Here is a 12,252-nt window from a genome sequence, read left to right as displayed (position 1 = left end):
TCTTATAGGAAAAAGTTTATGACTCTATAAATAGAGACTCATTCCTTCTAATATACCAGCATTCACAATGTAGTCCTAAGGGCTTTGAGAGTTTTATGTGGGGGGACAAATTATAAGACACAAGTGATATGTTATCATTGTGTGAACCTCTTTTTATTCTGAGTGAATTATGTGAGGTTATTTCTCTCGATATTTTGTACTCTCATATTTATAGTGAATTGCTCATTTTCTCTTGTGGATGTAGGTTGGTTGACCGAATCACGTTAAATGTTTGTGTCTCTTTTGGTATATTTCTTGTTTGTCTTCTTACTCATGGTTTTTTGAGGTTTGCGTTGCTAGCTTCCTTATGACACCTAATTATTTTCGATCCCAACATTTCTTTACGCAATCATCTTTTCTTTTAATTACTGCTTTCATTTTCTAGAAACTACCTCTCTACCTTAGGAGTTTGTGATATGGCCTGCGTACACTATCTTTCTAGACTCTACTTTTGTAAAACTCTTATTATCGGTTGAAAAAGATGTGCACTCTCAAATTTGTTAAATCATCTATCAATTTGAGGTGTCCATACGTGCACTCTCAAAATTAAAATTAATTTGTAAATGGAAAGAGTCACTCAATTTAATTGTGTCGATTAATGTCGTACTGCACATCCAATTTACCAATTTTTTTTGTCATATTAATGCATAACAATGACGTGTTTAATTAATTACTTCTTATTAAGTGTGATTTAACCATTCATTAACTCTACTATTAATCTGCATTCTCAAATTAAACCACGTCTTCGACGATAGTGACTTATCAAAGAGATAAATTTTCCAACGGAACACATTTTTCTCTAATTTATGCAAAATTTTGGACATGGAAATTATTTAGTTTTGGGAGATTATGTTTCAAATTCCAAATTTTTCTTCAAACATGTTACTTAATCAAGATATAATGTTGCGTTCTTTTTGAATTTTGAAACTTGCCAAAAAAAATTATATTTCATAAAAAAAACTTTATCCACTATATACTTCAGATTTATTTTGGTTGATTTGTATGAATTTACTTCAAATTTGTTTTGCTTGATTTGTATTTTTTTCTCCAGATTTGTGAACCCTTGCCAATATATAAGATCTCTTATCTCTTACATTGAATAATATTTGTTTGTAATGTATAAATTTTTCCCGAAATTTTTAAATCTTTGTCAATATATGAGATCTTTCATTTCCTACCTTTTTTTTTCTTGCACGGATGGATTTTTGTAATTAAATTGAAAAATGACGAATTGTAGTGGCTAGTAATTGCACTGTTATTAGCCGTTTTTATTAAAATATTATTTTATGATTTTAGGATAATGTATTATTTAGTTCATTATAAAATAATAATTGTGTCAAACTTATATGTATATAGAATTATTGATTTTGATAATTATAGTGAATGTCATCCATGAAGATTCTACAAAATTTGGGATTAGAGAAAGTATGTTTGTGGGTATTTTTTATAGCTAGCGTTTAGAACTTATGGGCATAATTTCATATTTCTTGTTTTTCAAAAAAAGAAAAGAAGAAGACCTGAGATAAGTTTTGAAAACCTATAATCGAACATATTTTTTGAAACTTCAATCCAAATTTACTTCCCCTAAATCTGATTTTTCAAAAATATTTGAGAATCCATAGTTAAACGCTAGCTAATTTTGTAAGATTCAGAATTTCTAAAGGGTGACTTGAGTTCTAATTTAGCAACACCTTGTGATATAGCTAGAGATAGACTAAACGAGTTGTCCGATTTATAATACATCCCGTGTTAGCAGAGTTTGGGAAAAGATTGTATTTTAAAGGGTGTGATATAGATAATCTATCCTAATATAAATATGAATGACTATTTCATAGCTCGAATTTACGATAACCTATAATCACACAAAAATAATTTTATCGCTGCTTCAAAACTTCTAAAAAAAAAAAGATAATCGTCAGAGAGTTGATATATTCGGAAAAAAAAAGAAGAAGATGACCTATTGGTGTTTGGATTATATATGGGAGAAACCAAATAAAAGCCTTTTTGAGCGGTTGATTGTTAGAAAGTTTTAAATGATAATACTAATGAAGAAATATATAGATTAATATACCATGTAATTAATAGATTTTATATTAATCTGATCATCTTTATATATTGAATTAGATAGTATACCTTATTGTTAAGATTTTAAATTTCATATTTTCTACTTATAAATATTATTTAAATAATTAACCTAATAGTGTAAAAAATTGTGTGTATAAAACTTAAACTTACACTACAATAATATAGAGCAGGCAATATATTAGTCAAAGTGACGAATGTTTTGTTGTTGTAGACAAAGTCATTTTGACTTTGTCATAACTTTCCAGAAATTAATTAATTTGTACACATTTTCTTTGGGAAATAAGTGCGAAAATCACTTATTTTTTAATAAAAATAATTTTCCAAAATTGTTTTCCTTCATATTGGTATGGAAGAAAATATTTTTCAACATTTCAAGTTCATTGTCTGTTTCCTAACCATTCATTCACTCAACACCCCACCCCTTGACCATTCCTCCCCCGAATCCCGACTCCTACCTCATTCCAACCCCCATAATATTTTGTTAGACTACATATAAATACTCTTGAAATGATATTTTTTTTTTCATAGTTACCGAACATTAAAAAATAAGCAAAAAATCATACTTGTGTTACATGAAAACATTTTGTCTCCATGCCAAACACACCCTAAGGTCTTCTTTAATTTTCTTCAATCCCTCCTTTTAAGGTGGAGAAATAATATAGTTTCAATTTCTATTTATAAGGAAATTAATGATAAATATGAGTATTAAGAGTGAGGCTAATATGTAACTTTATGTTAGAAGAATGAAGTTTGAGTTAATAAATACGAGAAGACCATAATAAATTTTCAGACTTGAATAATTAAATTAAGAAATTATATGAGACAATCACATTAAATTATAAAATGTAATTTTGCTGTAAAGTTCGTAACACATGTATTTTGTAAAGTCATTTCGATTTTGTCCAACTTGACCAAATAAAAGAAAAGGCAATACACACATTTTTGAACCACATTTTGCAAGGGACTTTAATAGCATCGTGGCATGATGAAAACCTATCACTACACTTGGTAAACTAGAGTTCCAAGTGCCAAATCAAGAATAAGGAAAAGTCAAAAAAAAATAAAAAATGGAAAAGTCTAACTTAATTTGTCCGATTTGATTTTTTATTTTATTTATGTTGAGAGCTCACTAAATTTTGAGTTGTAAGAAAAAAGAGGAATTTCATTCATGTAAACGTACTTCGTAGGCAGGATATTTAATGCGTTATAGCTAGTTTCACCATTTACGTGGATGTCTTTTTTATTTTATTCGTTAAAAAATAATGTGCTAAAACAGATTGGCAAGTTGAACTATTGAAAGGAGGGGTTAATTAAAATTTGAAAACCCTCAAGTATCAATGTTGTAACTTTATAACACCTTTTAGAGATAGAGATAAAAAAATATCTGATTTACACTATTGTTGTTAGACGGTCTTGAAAGAGTAAGATGTATGCAAATCTGACTTGGTAATTCCTATTTTTATGAGATAGACATGTTATTTCTGAAGACTTGACCGGTTGATAGTAACTTCTTTATTGGAGTTCCTTAGACGGGTAAAACTACAGGAAATTTATTATGTTTACAACAATTGAATTCTCAAATTAAAATTATCAATATCTCCTTTTCTTATTTTAAATAGTAAATTCCATAAATAACTTGTAATTGATAATTGCAAAGAGTTCACTGAATAACACATATGACTTGATTAGCTATCGGAATTCGGTTACAACCTATCTACTTCATAAAAGCAGGGGATAAGATCTGCGTACGCCTAAAATGCTGAAGGCACACCATTGTAAGGATCATCAAAAACTGCAACATTGCCTGGTCTTGAGAATACAATCTACAACAATAGAAGCAAAACATTGATTTGTTTTACTTCTCAAATTTGATGAGACAATTTCTCTTAGAAAATGGAATAAACGCGTATTTTCAAGGATTTATCACCATACCTGATAATCTCCTATTGTACGTGTTTTGAATCCAGCAGCACAGTAGTCAAAGTAGTACTCCCATGTCCTGATGAACATGTCATCGAATCCCATAGCACGAATTTGGCTAATAACACAGTTATATATCAATGGTCAAGTATCAGAATAGAAGGCTATGTACTTATTTTAGTTTTGTTACCTTTTATTATTCAGGAAGTTTTTTCGCCAACATCTCAGTGTTTGGTAGTAATGAATTCCTATCTCTTCCAGGTGCACTACACTGTATTTATATCATTTTATCAAATACTTTCAGAAAGAAATGCTTTTGAAAAAGTGACAAGCACAAAATGAACTCCTTGTTACCATAGTCTTGATGCAACAGCCATGGCTGATGTTACTCGACTTAGTGCGGGCAAACATCCACCTGGGAATATATACTCTTTTATGAAGCCCGCGCTATTCCTGTATTCTTCATAACTCCCATCTGGCATTGAAATGAACTAAAGAAAGCCAACACTTGTGAAGAGAAAAATATAACAAAGTGGAATGTATTAGGGTGACTATAATCAATTTACCTGCAGAACTAGAAGTCCATTTTCTGTTAGTGCAGATTCACAGCAAGTAAAGAATTCCTCCATGTAATCATGACCAACATGTTCTATCATCCCGCTGAAAATGATAATTGGAACAATTATAACACTGGCTCGACATGTAGTAGGTAATACAATATGTCAAGATGCAGAGTGATAATGGATAAAACCTCACATTGATATAATTCTGTCATATTTATCCTTATTTGGGATTTGGCGATAGTCACATAGGAGAAATGTTATTTGATCCTATGAAAAAGTTTCATTGAATCGGATATTAATAGATAATCATAGCTTTAAAGTTGCTCGGATTTGAATCTTCTCATGTTAATCTAGAAAAATTTGATTTTCCATAGATATTGTAAGTACTATACCTGAAGGCCTGCACGCTCAACTCTCAACTGTGCATACTCATGTTGCTGCTCCGAGAGTGTTATACCAGTATATTTACATCCTGTTTGCTTGATAACTTCCACAGCAAAACTTCCCCAACCAAATCCAATCTCTAAAATGTGATGTTCCTTGCTAATTTTTGCCTAAATAGAACAGAAGCAGAATCAAGTTATGCCTGAAATTTATGTAGCAACACTGACGATTCTTACTTAGTTGATGACATACCTTTTTAATGAGAACATTAATCTTTCTCAGCTGTGCATCTTTCAGGTCTTCATCCTCACTCTAGAAAAAGTAAGAAAGAAAACTAGATCACCGTGGAATGAGATTAAAGAACAGGAAATGTAGCTTAACATACGAAGAAAAAAGTGGCAAGCATTTTAAAAGTTTTGAGAGCTAACCTTGAAAATTGCGCATGAGTATGTCATTGTTTCATCCAGAAAGAGTGAGAAAAGTTCATTACTCTGGAAAAAAAATAAAATCAAACCATTATACACATTAGCAACTGGCATAAATATGGCCAAGATTGAGTACTTTAATTTCAATAGTGATCTTTCACCTCCCCTACATTCTTTGGGTGATATAATATGCAAGTTAATTAGTTACCAGGTCATAATGGCGAGAGATATTCCTACGAGCCTGAGTCAGCGTGTTTTGGTTTGAAACATGTCGAAAGAAGTACTTTGCAGATGACAGTGCTGCTGTAAGAAGTACCGGTGTCCACCAGCCTCTAGAGCCATAAAAAGCGATGAAGAACTTTAACATATATATATAAGCTCATGTTTCTTGATTTCAGGTCAGTGAACGATTTTACCTTTTCTTGCTAGTTGGTTTAATAGATGCTTTCAATTCTCCGTTTGCAATAAATATCTGCAACAAAAATAGGGAAGCTAAGAACCAACCAAAAGCTATTCACAAAGATATCGAGCCATCCCCTCACCATGATAAGATTAAGAAGACCTTCATTCTTATCAGCGAATGAAAAATCCCCATGAATAAAAGCATCAGCAAGGCCTAGGTCAGCTTGAGTTGCAACCTGTAAGAGATGTCACAGAACTTGTTTTCTGAGTCTTCTTTTGATAAGTTGAAGGGGCAAAAAAAAAATTTCAAGTTACCTTCCAGTAAAACTGCATACTATGAACTGTAAGAGAAACTTTGAGAGAGCATTTCCTATCTGTTCCGTGGAAGGTGAAAATTGTACCTCCTTCTAACAAGCTGTATATCGAAACATGTAAAATTATTATCAGAAAAGAGACTAGGAAATCTTCAAGTAATAACAAGATGAAACTATCATCACTCACATTATGCATCCTGTTTGAATGTAACTTTTGAAAAATCTACTAACGAGGAGGCGTGCTCCAGTTTCAGGCCATGTTGGTATTATATGCTTTGGGTTGTTTAGAATACTACAATTCCTTCTAAGCATCCCATATGCAGCAACCACACCAGCCTGAGGAGGAGCAAAGAGAGATAATCATCCACAAAAGCTGCAAAAGACTCCAAATTGTTTTCAGAGTAAGTTAAAATCTTTATTAGCAGAAGTAGTACTACCTTTAGTCCATTCTCATGGAGGTCATAGCCTGAAAGTATTGCAATAAATACACATCAATAAGTAGTGAAACACAAAGTAAAACTTAAAGTCTATGCACTACAAGTGTTACACATAGCTTTCCTTTAACCTTAGCGGAACTGGTTCTCAAATTGAACATAGTTGACGTCCAACAGCAGACTAATGCACGATAGCACTATCTTCAACTTCAAAAAACTCTCAACACTCTGCATAAAGAAACAGATTCATACCTTGATATTCTCCACAAAACCATATTCCTCTCTTCCCTTGGATTTGATGTAGCTCATGTGAAGCTTTTGATGCAGCCACTGAGGGGACTGGGTGGCTTGTTCTCCATTTAAGCAACGTATGCTCTGGTGGGTGAGGAGGATTGAGTGTTACGAGATAAGGCAGCTCTGATTCACCAAGATTCTGTAAGTTTAGACAGTTCATAAGTTAAGAGAAAAGACTCCTCACTGAAGAACATTATCTTCTACTTTCTATAACACACCTGGATTATATTGAGCCAATATGTTATACATCCTCTATTATTCATGGTTCCAAGAAAGTTACAAACACTCCATGCTGCCGGGTCACGAGGCAGGAACGTTTTGTCATGATGAAGGAAAGTATCACTGTCATAGAGGAAGAGAAAATGATTTTGCATTTTGACATCACACATCTTATTAAGACTGGACAAAGAAGATGTACCATTTCAACATGATATTCTTCCCTTTAAGTAGAGCTCATGGTCGTGGCTAGAATTTTAGAAGCGGAATTACTAACTATTTTAATCTTGGGCTTCCAGTACCATTTTCATATTAGCTCAGAAATCTAGAAGGTTGTCGCTGTTAATTGACTAAAACCAGCCACCATTAAAACATTCATTTTAACCGAACTTTACTAAAGCACGAATACAAACATGGCTATATTTTCTTACCTTTTCTTATACGAAGAAAAAATAAATTAGTACCTATACACATACTGGAAAGCCCCCAGTATTCTTGTTTCATCATATGTTGCCTCTTTGCCTAACATTTTCAGAGTATCTGATGCATGTACAGCGATTATGCATCCGTCATATACTTCTATGGCACCATCATTGCAAGCTATGGTACAATCTGCAAGGGCTCTTTCTTTTACACTTAGAATCTGGACTATGTGATAGCAAAAATAAAGGACACAGCGTACTCTTGCAAGAAGACATAAATAAAAACCAAGCTAGACCACCTTCATTTGTCGATACAGAATTTACTTCACAACCAGTTCTTATTTGGCAGCCTCTTTTCTCAAGCTCCTCCTTAACCTGCATTCATTAATGCCCCATCAAAGCACTCTCAACGATGATCCATGCTTAACAAATACTTGCAAAAAAGTGAAAATTGGTAACTATGAAAAATAAATCACCTTGTTTACATATGTATGTGATCGCCTTCTTATAGTGAGCAATTGAGGGAGACCATAGAGCTGTAAAGAAACAAACAAAAGCACCATAGACACAACATAAAATTCAGTATATCTTGCATGCAACACATTCAATTATAGGCTATAATCTACCTACAAAGTATTCTAACTGAACAGTAGGTAAGAGAATAAAGACCTGCAGAAGATGGTGGTCGCGACAAAATGAAAGAATGGAATAAGCAGAAAAGCCCATTACTTCTTCCGAGGGGCAGGACCAAACTGAAGCACATATTGGAACCTGTGAAACATATGTCTGAGTTGCTTGTTGCAAGATTAATCGATCTTTTGAATGAACTAAAAGGCCAAATACAAGTATCAAAATCAATAACAAGAACAAACAGAAGCGTCACCAGATAAGCCTTCCGAAATAACTCCGAATAGCCATGTGCTTGAATAAAATGTCCTAAAGTATCACTGCGATCAATGTCAGGATTGTTGTCCAATGCTTCCAGGTAACTGCAATGTAGTGAGAAACATATTCATGATGAAACAAACTTCATTGAAGATAGCTCTTTTCTTGACACATAAACAAAGAAAATGCACAAAACAGAACAATTTGGTACATTTCCATAAAATGAACAATAATGAAGACTCTGTGCTCTAAATTTCTAATGAGATCAGAAAATCAACAAATTGCTCAAAGAATAATAAATCAACATGAAATGTAATGTACTACTGGTATGAATTCACATACAAAGATAAATAAGTTACTGGTACCTTGTGACATCCTGCTTGAATCTGCTAATTTCTCTAATCATTTGCCAAAAATACGGATTCAAGACATTCTTCTTCTGCGCAAACAAACTAGAGAATCCATTTCGAGTACCCCATTCGCAACCACGGCCTTGGTCTAAGCTCACTGAGAATGAGATATCAGACATCTCCAAATCAACTCCAAGGCACTCAAAAAATTCCATCATGTTTGGATAAGTTACCTGTCAAGTACAGCATCCACAAGATGGGGTTACAACAGCTCTAGCTACAAATATTTCCAATTTAATGCCTGAAAGAGAAGAAATAGTAGGAATTTGATTGAACTCGTATTGCAGAAAGTGAAGACAGAACTATCTATGTAGTTCTCTACTAAGAATAGATCAAAACTGAAGTTGATTTCAAATACTCACTCAACTAATAATTGTATTATCTTAGAAAGTTTTTTTCTTTGTTGATAAAAATTGGAATCAAGAAGAAAGACGACTTTTTGAAATAATAATACTATTAGTTAACTGATCATTATACTGAGTTTAACATTCATCATATAGTACTTTTTTAGGCTTCTTTTTCTGATATTTTCTAAAGCATTTTTTTGACATTTATTGCAGAAATAATTCCAGCTATCAAAAATTACAAGATGCTATAGGTGATAAACTAAGGGCTCGTTTGGCCATGCAATTCAGACTTTAATTTGAATCGAGATGAAATATCAGTTATGTTTGAATTACTAACTGATAAGTCGTGCTAAATTTATCTAGGTGTTCATAAGTATTTCTTTTATCTTATATTCACAAGATATAATTTAACATAATTTTTCCTAGAATCATCTGAATTTATCTAATTTGAAAGATCGACGTAATTTTATAGTCATTCAATCAGAATGATACAAGAAGAACATAAGTCAGATGACGTTGTTGATCGTGTAACGACCCTGGACAAAAAATAACACAACTATCTAGATAATTTAAATATTTGAACAACCTTTAAGTCTCTTAATAACAATACAACATGAACATGCATGTTTACCAAACGCGTAATTAAGCTAAAAAATACTTATACTTACCCGATTGAAGACCATAAAGCCAAGGTCAAGATCAACGCCATTGACGGTAACGGTCTTAGCATGGCCACCGATATAATTTTCCTTTTCATAAATGACAACTTTGACCCCAGATTTTGCCAATTCATATGCAGCAACTAGTCCACTTATTCCTGCCCCAACCACTGCTACTTTCATTTTTTTTGGTCACTTTAGCTTCAATATTGCAATTGCAATAACAATGAAGATCAGAGGAGGTGATTAAATAGGAGTGAAGGTGCTGGGGGGTGGGGGGACATGGGGGTGGTCGAGACTCGAGAGGTGGCGTGGAGGAGACCATAGATTTTAAATGTCAAGAACTGAGTGAGAGTACAGACAGAGTGTGCCCCAGCAGTAGCAAAGAAAGAAGCTGCTCACTCTGCTTTACTGAAAAAGGAAACAGTGAGAAAGGGGTCCCATGTTGCTTTTTGATACTATCTAATAATTTCGTCGAAACGCTATTTTTTTTATGTCATCAAAGTATATATTATGATGATATCAAAAAAGAATAGATACAACAAAACTGTTTGATATCAGAGTATAATATACTTTGATGGTATCAAGAAGTAAAAGATACAACAAAACTGCTTGATAGTTAAAAATAAGAAGTATAAAAGTAATGAATATTCAATCATAAATAGTTTTTTTTGGGTATAATAATTATTATCCCTAAAATTATATATAAAATTGATTAAAATATAACAATTTGATGTTAAAATAAATATTATATCTAAGAATACCATATATATAAGGATTTAAAAGTCTTATTAAAAAACGTGAACTTTTTTTTAATCACTTTTAATTCTTTTATTTATTATTTTATTTACCACGTTATATTGCATCACAAAAAAAATTAAAAATTATATTTGTACACCACATATATTATAGGGGACTTTAATCCTTGCCTAACAATCTTTGGAACATATTTTAATTAATTTGCACAAAATCTCACCTGCACACAAAGGGAAACGTTTTTTGCAATTGAAAAAGGAGACCATTTGGATTTTGGATTATTTTCATTGTCACACTTGCGTACTCTTCAATTTTCATTATTAGCATTACACATATTTTTCAGTGAGGGTTTATTAAAAATAATTATATTATTTTTGAAATATAGATAAAATATCTATTCTCCTCTATTTTGTGTGACTATTAGGGCTGTACAGGGCAAATCGATAAACCGCACCAAACCGACAAATCGAACCAAACCGGAAAAAAAAACCGACTAGTGGTTTGGTTTGACTTAGTTTGGTGTTTGGAAAAAAAACCCGACCATTATAGGATTGGTTTGGTTTTAACTAAAAAAAGTCAAACCGAACCCAAACTGACCCGATTATAGATATACTACTTTTAAATTATGTTATACATAATAATATTTATTAAAATGTAATTTATAAATATTTTTAATTTTTTTTTTCATAATTTTTGTTTTCTTTCTTACATTTAGATTTGGACTTGAGAAGCTCATCTAAATAATATACAAAAAAAAATCTCATCTTATAAAGTTATATTATAAAGTTAAAACTTCAAACAATGTTCTGCATCCATCTTTTATGTTGATATTTTGTATTAGAACTATTTTTAAGAAGCACTGTTCTATGCTTTTTATTAGATACTATGAAAAATCCGAGAAACCCAAAAAAATCCAAAAAACCCGAAAAAATCCAAGAAACCCGAAAAACTCGAAAAAACCCGAGAAAAATTGATATCGAACAACCCGACTTTTATTGGTTTGGTTTATAGATTTAATAACCCGACACAAATGATTTGGTTTGATTTGTAAAAAATCCGAACCAATCCGGTCTATGTACACTCCTAATGACTATTATGGATATGTTGTTGTTGTTGTTCGGCATGGAGCCAGGTAGTTTCATACAAGACTCCGATTTAAAAACCCTCTCCCCAAGGATGCTGATCTAAAACAGGTACAAGAGTCCTACAGAAACAGGACATTAGACAAATGAAAAGACAGTTCCCACCACAGGAAAGGAAAGGTAGGAGCTGCCGGAAGATCATCTTCGCCTTTACCTAGGGAACTCTACTGATCCTGCAATCAGACTATGCCAAGTGGCATAACAAAAGTAGTATCAGTACAGACAACACGTACTGGTAGCCATCATCGATCAATCTAATACCCACCATATAATATATAAACAGGAAAATAAGAGAGATCATAAACTATTAAACTTTCAAACCTATCCACCTCAACCTGCTAGTAAACTATTTATTCCCACACTTATATGTATTCACCTCTTTACTAACCATGGTTCCACTACCAACTCCGGCTTACAAATGTGCTAGTAAACTATTTATTCCCACCTTAGTCACTCAATGGTTCCACACAACTTATCACTAGTCTTGACCCAGTTGCCTTACAACCTATGGACCTAGGCATCTCAACACCACACCTCATAACTAACTCCGATTTC

At 32.6% G+C, this 12,252-nt stretch overlaps 1 protein-coding gene across 2 annotated transcripts; it reads right to left on the bottom strand.

Annotated features, from left to right (window-relative positions):
- Window positions 1-3,747: 3,747 nt before the first annotated feature.
- On the bottom strand, window positions 3,748-10,226 carry LOC129883174 (uncharacterized). 2 transcript variants are annotated; one of them, XM_055957772.1, is made up of 24 exons: window positions 9,809-10,226; window positions 8,749-8,966; window positions 8,382-8,487; window positions 8,168-8,269; window positions 7,975-8,034; window positions 7,798-7,873; window positions 7,541-7,688; window positions 7,079-7,202; window positions 6,819-6,999; window positions 6,570-6,598; window positions 6,320-6,468; window positions 6,134-6,233; window positions 5,959-6,054; window positions 5,833-5,888; window positions 5,625-5,748; window positions 5,420-5,482; window positions 5,244-5,303; window positions 5,000-5,161; window positions 4,801-4,874; window positions 4,611-4,704; window positions 4,399-4,535; window positions 4,235-4,315; window positions 4,057-4,162; window positions 3,748-3,947 (listed from the first exon to the last, which is right to left on the bottom strand). In XM_055957772.1, the coding sequence occupies exons 1-24, from the start codon at window positions 9,980-9,982 to the stop codon at window positions 3,876-3,878; spliced, it is 2,592 nt and encodes an 863-aa protein (XP_055813747.1). In that variant the 5' UTR covers window positions 9,983-10,226; the 3' UTR covers window positions 3,748-3,875. The 2 variants fall into 2 exon arrangements, with proteins under 2 accessions (XP_055813747.1, XP_055813748.1); XM_055957773.1 differs by lacking the exons at window positions 7,541-7,688; window positions 7,798-7,873; window positions 7,975-8,034; ... (2 more) ...; window positions 8,749-8,966; window positions 9,809-10,226 and having other exon boundaries at window positions 6,819-6,983; window positions 7,079-7,195.
- Between the last annotated feature and the right edge of the window lie 2,026 nt (window positions 10,227-12,252).

Source organism: Solanum dulcamara, chromosome 3, assembly GCF_947179165.1.
Source record: "Solanum dulcamara chromosome 3, daSolDulc1.2, whole genome shotgun sequence".
Lineage (NCBI taxonomy): Eukaryota > Viridiplantae > Streptophyta > Magnoliopsida > Solanales > Solanaceae > Solanum > Solanum dulcamara.
The sequence above is the reverse complement of the archived record's forward strand: the minus strand, read 5'-3'. Positions and strand labels throughout refer to the sequence as shown.

Coding starts and splice junctions, on each gene's coding strand:
- LOC129883174 (XM_055957772.1), bottom strand. CDS start 9,982: ATGAAAGTAGCAGTGGTTGGGGCAGGAATAAGTGGACTAGTTGCTGCA. Junction 5,749..5,832: donor AAACCAACTAGCAAGAAAAG/GTAAAATCGTTC, acceptor TTATGGCTCTAG/AGGCTGGTGGACACCGGTAC. Junction 4,705..4,800: donor TATGACAGAATTATATCAAT/GTGAGGTTTTAT, acceptor TATCATTTTCAG/CGGGATGATAGAACATGTTG.